A 9,210-nucleotide genomic window follows, 5' to 3' on the forward strand; every position below is an offset into this window, starting at 1 on the left:
CAACCTATCAGAAATCATACATTGTAGAATAAACAGGGTGTATTCCATAGTACATGATTTCTGTTCTGATTGAAATTCTTAATTCTCTGTTCCTTTTATTCTGCGCGGCCCTGAGCAAGCCGAGCGCCGAGCAAACGTACGCTGAGCGGCGCTGAGCGAGTAAGAACGGCGTATGGCGGCGCAAGCGTACAGCGCGTCCTGCCGTCTCTTGCCGACTCGGCAAGTCGGCAAGGCGGGCAAGGACGGCAGACGGCGAGGCCCCGCGCCCCTCTGAGTTGAGTTGGTATAGCGAGTGCCGACTGCCGGAGTGGTAGCTGGAGTGATAGCGTCGAAAGGCTCGCCGACGGCCGAGGCACAGAGGAAGTGAGAGAAAGAGAGGGAGCAGGAAAGCCAAAGCTCATTCTTCCCAATGAATGCTGGCGGCTGGCGCTGGCTGATTGTTGGTTCAACTGTACCGTGGTGGTGGAGCGTGGAACTAGAACCATCGCTACCGCGCAGTGAGGCACGGACTGCGCGGAGCAGATTGTTCAACGCTTAACGGCACCAACGCGATACAGGGTGAACCGACGACTAGAGTGTGGGACGAATAGACCGTATCGTACTCGACTACTCGTTCCTTACTGTCCGTGGATATACCGTGTGAGTCTCGTCCCCAAGTACGACAGCAGCTATCGAACCGAAGCCCCCGTGCGGTACGATAACACAACCGTTCGCGAAACGAGACGCTACAACCGAGGGGGAAGAGAACGGGTCAGATCGGAACGAGCTGAGGCGAAAACAAAGCCGTGAGTCGCGTGGCAAGGCAAATTGAAAGCGTAGCAGTTCGCAGCAATCTGGTCATCGAAATCGATTTTTAGGTACGTTTTGTATGTCGCTGTATATATTTTTTTTTTACAACTTATGAAAGAAACAGAGGATTGCTACTTTCTCTTCCCTGTGTTCCCTTTACGGCTGAGTTTCAAAATATACTGTCGGTACTGAAAATCTATAATGCACGTAACGTAAACTGTAGATTTTCAGTGTACTGACAGTAAATTTTGAAACGCCAGCCTATCTGTACGTTCCATATAAACGCTTGCCTGACGCTCACGCGAGAAAGTAGGATACATCCCGAGATATGGCTGACAAGAGCTGTAGTGTTAAAATAACGCGGATTCTAAAAGCAGTTGACCGTGACAATTGATAAGTACTTGGAAATTTGATCGCCCTTGTTTGTTTACTACGTCCTCTCCTATTTACCGCTCCTCTCTCCCCTCCCCTCCCCTGCCCTACCTCCCCACCCGTATCGCTTTATCGGTACCTTTTGACGCAGTGCTGCTCGGCGTCGTTTATTATCTAACGTTGGGCGGGTCTGCGGAAAGCAAACCACCATGTAACGGGGAACGAATAATTTGTAATCAAAAAAGGAATTAATTTGGTAATATAAGGTTCAATTAGAATCACAACTGAAGGCGTTTTTCAGCAAAGAGATAAACACAGTAAACGTTGGCGAACCATCAGGATGTTAATGATTCACTGTATTACACATTGATGGAAAACGCCCTAAAATTAGTAAAAAAAAAAAATGAAAAGGTTAGGTGCTTGTTCAACTTCCAAAATAATTTTGTAATAACAAACATTTCTTTTTTTTTATTAGATTCTTCTCAATGTTTAAATATATCTATAATTATTCAAATACGGTACACAATACGCGTGTAATAAAACGATCAGCCATTGAACAAGCTTAAAAAAAGAGAATGGCTGTGTTCAGCAGAGAAAACTAATTGTTTGGTGATTCTTTTAATATGATTGTTTTTTGTCTTTAGATTATTTAAGTGTAAGAACCAACCAATCACATTGAAGAATTACTAAGCGCTAACTGGTCAGTCTTCTCTACTGAACGCACCCATTGATAACTGATGTTGTGTGCATTCACACAGAACAATCGCTCAGTGAGCGCTTTCATCTGATTGGCGTATTCCGTTAAATTTTAAGACTAGGGCTCGGCACGTGATACAACTGTCACAATAGATGTAGCCGGTCCTCTACTCACTCTCAGTTCAAATGCCGATAAGGGACGGAAAATCAAGCCAAAAATCGGCCGAAAGCATCGCATTCTGAGTTCTAATGTAGACTAATCGCAGATAAAAGAGAGTTAATTCGTTTCGAATAAAACTATTTTATACGAAGTTTCGTTTTCCAAATAAAATAATTTTCGTTAGATGTGTGCATTTATAAACATTACGTATATCGAAAGGATACTTTGGAGATACTTAATAAAAAAAAAGATAGTTTAAAAAATATATGTATAAAAATTTTTTATTTTATATTTTCGACCAATTTTTCATATAGAATTATTCTTTTTGTTTGTATACTGTCAGTGGTGGGACACTCTATAATTAAACATTATAGAGAAAAGGAGAAAACGAACAATTAAGTATATAAATATTGAAGTATATAGAATAAAATTGTTTTCACAACTTTAGTTAAAATCGATTTCCACAACTTTAGTTCGAAAGCGTTGCTACGTGACAAATTTCACACATCTGCTTTCTTCCCTTTTCATCCTTTTTTCTACCTGCTTTTGTCAGACTTGTCAACATAAGGTTTTGGAAGCATTTTAAAAGATTTGTCTTCTATTGTCTTCTATACCTATTTTTTTGGTTCTCAATGTTTGTGAATGAGGATATTTATCTTTTGCTTATTATGATTTTGATCTATTAGGTCTATGCTACTGAGTAATATATTTTGACTACTTCAGAAATCTGTCTACTAAACGATTTATATAGATAGTACTTTGACCTCTGTGATTTGGAAATCTTGGGATGTTTAGAACGAGGAGGAGAAGTTGAGTGGCTTCTAAGAAGTTACCTTTATAGGGGCAATGCGTTTTTGAATCGAATTACTATTTTATTCTATATCCGAGACAAGATAATGAGTTATCATATTTGATTTGTCTATATCTTTTGATAAGACATTTATCATTATTATGGGGAATCTTTAATAAGAGATAATGATATTTAATTCCGTCTAAATCATTCACCTCCATATGTTATCTTCGAAATGAGCCAAAGGTTCATATCTGATTTCGTTGATTACTCTTGCTTATTTTTAATTCAGTTCGATTGATGTTTATTAGTTGATTGTAGTTAACAAACATCAATCGAACTGACTTAAAAATAAGCACGAGTTACCTTCATTTTCCATATCTCTTGAGTTCTTCAGATATTTTTATATTACGTGGAAAGAAACGATTTTGCTCAAATACCTAAGAATTTAGATACAGATCTGAATATGATTTTGTTGGATCGTTAAAATAATTATGTAGGACGTTCGAACTGGTTACTACAATGTAAAAGTTTTTTACAACATTGTTCTTATCATATTTGAAATTCCTACAAAATTATTTTCAGGTCTAGCTGAATTTTCAGATATTTCAGTAAAATCTCTGTACATTCGATATCGACATCTGGCAAGAAATCTGCAATTGAATTAACCTTTTCAAACCTGATTTTATTGAAATTATGTTAAAAAATTTTGTTAGTTCAATTTATACGCACTTTGATAAATAATTCATACTGAAAAATTAATATTTTTCAAAGTTTTGACTATTTTTTTTAACATATGCATTACTATCTACATTAGATTTCAGATGAGAGAGAGAAAGAGAGAGAGAGAGAGAGAAAGAGATGTCGATAGAATTAAACACTTTCAACAAATAATATTTTTAAACTCTACGTATATTACAGTATACACAGAGTTTGAAAATCTACAAAGCCCGACCGACGCTGGTTGAACCGGAGACCTTTCGATTGTACGTACATACTAACGTATCCAAACCCACGGAGTATAACCAGCGTTGCCGGTTCTCTCGCAGCTGGGAATAATAAAGAAGACGCAAGCGTCTAAAGGAGTTTCACGCTGATGTCATTGTAATTCTTTGAAGTCCGAACGATAAATGTATCCCCGGTATAGCATGTACGTGACGTTGGCATCAATGTGTCATTTTGCGATAACGCGAAATATTGCAAAACAGATATGGACTTTGCGCATTTATATTCTCAGATTTATTCGTATTGATTCATAATGACTGAGTTCAGCAAAATTGGCAAGAAATGGTGATATGGAAATAAAAGGAAATTTTTGTTGGAAAAAAACATAAAACTCCTCACACAGACACACAAGTAGAATCTCAAGATTTAAGAAACTAAATAATAAATAATTATTGTTTAATTCTCTCTCTCTCTCTCTCTCTCTCTCTCGAAGCAATTGATTGAAATCGAGGATAAAGAAAGGAATTCGCGAAGACATCTAATCGATTCTTAGCCAATAAGTAGCTTGACTTTTAAATCATGACAGTCGAGTTTTGTAACGACACCCTATACATCGCCGCAGTAACGGATCAAGTCTTTAAGTAGGATGAGGCTTACAAGACATGTTCTTGTAAGATTTCTAAAAACTTACAAATACTTATAACTTTATAATATCTGTACGGATAGCTTCTTGCTAGCTGTAAGATTTACGAAAAATCGTATATATTCACAGATGATCATATGCTTTATGATAAATATCCATAGAATTAAACATTAGTCATAAGTTCTTATAAATTTTACGAGAACAAGTTTTATGATTCTGCTTAGAATTGACCTATAAGTTTATTTTTTATAAATGAAACTACTGTACACTCTTTGTACTGAAAATGAAATAGATATGTGTTTGAAATTTGATGAAAGTGAGGAGGAATGCCAATGCAGGAATGGATCCATTCACCGAGTACCATACTACTGAACGCTTAGCGAGCAAGAAAGGAACTTTGTGTAATATTAAACTGATATAATATTTTACGGGTATTCACGATTGGTCCTTATATTAAGATCGTCTTAGGTACAATTTTGATGCCTTGTCTACAATATGCGGAGTAAACTTGATTGATGTAAGAAGTAACGGTAAGAAATTAACTAATCACAGTCGAAAATGTGAGAAGAATGATTGACGTCAATTTTTTAGTCTTACTTTTTATACCAAACTTACTCTACATATTATAGATAATCGGGTGTCATGAAACAATTAGAGAAAGCCGTAACATCTTGAAGACCTTACTTAAAGCGGTCTTAAAATAAAAGCGAACTGTGAATACCGTCTATTGCACATGTCATACCACGCATTGGAGATTGAGGCTTGAGAATTGAAGATTAAAATTCGACCAATCACACAAGTTTAATTTTAATCCAGTCGGTTCTGATTAGCTGAAATCTCGTCCTCAAACTCCAACGCGTAATATGACACGGGCATATATCTGCATTGCGAGGCCATTTTTTCCATTGAACACAAACGCATGGCACGCCACGACGTTGCAACAAATAAAAAGAAAAAATGACATTCCCTGGAGCGACACTGGCGACACATTCGTTTATATTGTAGACGTCGAACGAAGGTTAAACTAATGTTAAGCCTATGTATGTAGTCTATTCAACTTTATGACATCGTGACTGAGGCATTTCCTTTTTCGATGATACGCTGTATCGCTAGACATCCTGTAGAGTTAGCCCCGCTCTCTCTTCCTTTCTCGAGTTACCGCTCCGGTAACATTCCACAACCGAGCCTGAGTCTACATTGACTCGGTAGTCGCCGCGATAATCTCACAGAAGTTGTCTGTTGGTCAAATCCCGATTTTCCGACCATCAATTATCCTCCTTCATTATATGTCAGATTCGCTTCTGACTCACTGACTATAGACTATACCGACTCAGACCTGGACTTGTGGAATGTTGCTGTGGCATTAAGATTAATTCAACTTAAGATCGAGCAGGCTGAAAAACATTTCCATCATTGCGACACAGACTGAACTGATTTCGTGTAAACAAATACTTCGGATTGTCAATATTTTTCAAGGTGAGAATTTACAAATAATTATCAAATACATTTAACTCGCCGATTTGAACTTTCTAATGCGCTAAACGTCACTATTTTCGATAAAGTCCTGTCGTTTGGAAATTTCTCGGAATTTGTCAGATTACATGGTAAAATTGGGAGAAATAGAAAAAATTTCAAGTTATTTCTCCCGTTATCCCAAAAGGAGCAGATCCATTTCCTCGAAATGGAACAAAGACCTGGGGCACGCTCGTTAACTATAGACGGCCCTGCCGTTACAATTCACCTCGCGGATACGCGTCGCGTTCTCGTGTAATGTAATAAGACGAACAGAAATAGAGGCCGCGTTAGCGGCAACGTTGCATTCGATGTATGTACCGGGTGTCGCAGCTGACAGCTGTTTGTTTCCCGAACGCGTTGCTGGTTATAAAGAAGTCGACTTTCTTATTCGTAGCAATGATTTTATGGCTATATATAGATTACATCACTATAATATATATGCGCAAAATCATAAAATGATTTAATACATGAATCTCCGTATACGGAGACATGATACATATTTCCTGTCTAAAATGTAAAATTCCAGTACCATGATGCATATATTGCTTGTTCGAAAATCTTTTATATATATATATATATATATATATATATATTATTATATGTATTAACATTCGCGTGAAATGTAAAAAATACGCTTCAGTCCTCTATTGAATTCACAGAATAAAAATTTTTTCTGTCGATTGAATGCTAAACAAATTATTTATGTTATAATTAAAAAAGAAATTTTGCATTTATTTTAATCTAAAAGAAATAGAATAGTTTCAGAATATTATCAATATCATAATTTTAATTGTAAATCATCAAAAAGAACAATTGAAATATAATGTTGGGGTATAAATCTCTTCTGCAAGTAATTTAAGAAAATATGTACATTTAATTATTTATATTACTTATTATTGTTATATTATAATTATTTATATTATTATCAATATTCAACATCGATACATTATACTGTAAAATTTCGATGTCTTTAGACATTGGTATTTCTTGAATGTTCGATGTGAATAAAGATTTAGACAGAAAACACGTATCTCGAAGATATTTTGTACCTGGTGTGTTTTTTTTAGCCATAAAATTGCCGTTAGCCTTTTTTTATTTATTTTTACATAAAAAGAGAAGTGTGAGAGTGAGAGAAGAAAAATATTTCAAATATTGTCAAATGATGTCCAGGTTATTGGGATCTTAAGTCGTGACCAATATAGTCGTTTTAATAAGGATAAGGGACTGCGTCCAATCAAGGAATGCAGTTCCTTATCCGTATTGAGGCGGTCATATTGGTCACGCAACTTGAGATCTTAATAATACTTTTTAAATATTATACAGGATGTTTTTTATAACAAGTGTAACACCACTCGTGGATAATAAGAAATTTAAATCAAATAGAAAAATCCTTTGCCATTTTCATAATAATTAATGAAATTGATTAATTAGTCTACTAATAAGCCAATTGTCTAGTCAATATGCCGGCAGTTGTAACAAATTCGATCATTAATAGCTAGTAAATTGGTATAAAAAATGTCTTATTTTATTTTTATCACCATTCTACCATTAATTGTGTAACAAGTGTATGTCTGCTTAATTTTTATCATATTTTGTTAACAAACTGTATTTTTACCAACAATATTCATCAGATTCTATATCAAATCTGTAGTTATTTTAGTTTCTTGACAAGTTATTTTGTTGTCTAAATATGTGTTAAAATGAGAATCTAATATTGTCTATATTTGGATGATATTGGTTGGAAGTAAATCTGTTAATGAATTTTTATTATATAAAGTTTCGGCATATATTGATATTTAATTTTTCTTTACAGGTTTACAAGAAACAGCTTTATATACTGTACTACAAAAATGACCGAATGTATCGATCAATACATCATTCCTGCAAACCGTACGCCACGAAAAAAACCAATAAAGTCTAATATATTTTTCGAAGAAATAGACGAAGTTGATAATGGATCATCGATGTCTTTAGATTATCGATTTGAATCCGCTCGTTTGACAAGCTTTAAAAACTGGCAATGTTCATCGACAAAGCCAGAGGAACTCGCGGCGGCTGGGTTTTTTTATACTGGCGAAAGCGACAAAGTAAAATGTTTCGAGTGTAATATAGAAATATGCCAATGGCGGGAAGAAGACAATCCAATGGTCGATCATCAGCGATGGTCTGGTAAATGTAGATTTATTCGTAAAATTCCATGCGGCAATGTGCCGATCGGTACAGATCCTAACACAATTCCGGCACCTGTGCCTAAAGGAGTGGATGTATGTGGACCTTATGGTTCAATATACATGCCTTATTCCGGTCCAGATCATGATGATCGAGAGATTGAAGAAAGAGTGAATTCTAGGCTGTATAGAGGGTTTACATCAAGACCGAAGCATCCCGAATATGCTAGTTTTACTGCCAGATTAACATCGTATGATAGATGGCCTAAAGCAATGTCACAAACTAAAGAAGAACTAGCAAATGCTGGTTTCTATTACACAGGAAGTGGCGATCAAACATTATGCTATCACTGCGGTGGAGGATTAAGAGATTGGGAGCCAAATGATGATCCTTGGGTAGAGCATGCCAAATGGTTTGAATATTGTCCTTATCTGCTTGTGACTAAAGGAATGGAGTTTGTAAGCAACGTTACTGGGAGAACGCATACCGGAGCAGTAAGCATTTAATAAAATATATTTATTGTTAATAGAATTATACAATCTATATATTTATAATAAATATCTTAATTTAATTAAAAATTTATGAAATAAATGGAATAAATTTTTAATTATAAAATTGTGTCGAATGCAATAATCAATTCTAAATTACTTAATTTTTCTGCAGGAAAACATACCATCTGCAGCTAATAAATTGGATGAAAAATTAGAGAAAGCTGATAGCGAGAATACTGCTAGCGGAAGTTCTCAAAACTCAACTAGTTCTGCAATAACTGATAATACAGAAACAAGTATTATATCAGGTGAAGCTAAATGCGAGGAACAATCTGTTCAATCACAGGATGACAAACCATGCGATAAGGATGCAAGATTATGTAAAATTTGCTATAGTAGAGAAGTACGGATGGTATTTATGCCATGCGGACATTTATTGGCGTGTGCAGAGTGTGCAAAAAATATGAAAATATGCGGCGTATGTCGTAAGAATGTTGAACTTACTGTACAAGTGTACATCTCATAGTGTCTTTATCCTTGTGACAAATCTGGATTCTGGTATAAAATTTTCTACTTATCATTATAAAGACTGACACTTTCCAAGCAAAACTGAATGACATGACTCATGTAGCATACCGAT

The 9,210-nt window shown here is 35.6% G+C and overlaps 1 protein-coding gene across 1 annotated transcript; it reads left to right on the forward strand.

Moving 5' to 3' along the window:
* Positions 1 to 844: 844 nt before the first annotated feature.
* On the forward strand, positions 845 to 9,210 carry LOC108782569 (E3 ubiquitin-protein ligase XIAP). The gene is made up of 3 exons (XM_018550868.1): positions 845 to 857; positions 7,724 to 8,573; positions 8,743 to 9,210. Exons 2-3 carry the CDS (start codon positions 7,761 to 7,763, stop codon positions 9,094 to 9,096), a joined length of 1,167 nt encoding a protein of 388 aa, XP_018406370.1. The 5' UTR covers positions 845 to 857; positions 7,724 to 7,760; the 3' UTR covers positions 9,097 to 9,210.

This window comes from Cyphomyrmex costatus, unplaced genomic scaffold (genome assembly GCF_001594065.2).
Source record: "Cyphomyrmex costatus isolate MS0001 unplaced genomic scaffold, Ccosl1.0 scaffold1316, whole genome shotgun sequence".
NCBI lineage: Eukaryota > Metazoa > Arthropoda > Insecta > Hymenoptera > Formicidae > Cyphomyrmex > Cyphomyrmex costatus.

What these genes read in the sequence shown, in the direction of transcription:
- LOC108782569 (XM_018550868.1), top strand. Translation starts at nt 7,761, where the DNA reads ATGACCGAATGTATCGATCAATACATCATTCCTGCAAACCGTACGCCA. An exon ending in GGAGAACGCATACCGGAGCA is followed by an intron (nt 8,574 to 8,742) that starts GTAAGCATTTAA and finishes ATTTTTCTGCAG; the next exon opens with GAAAACATACCATCTGCAGC.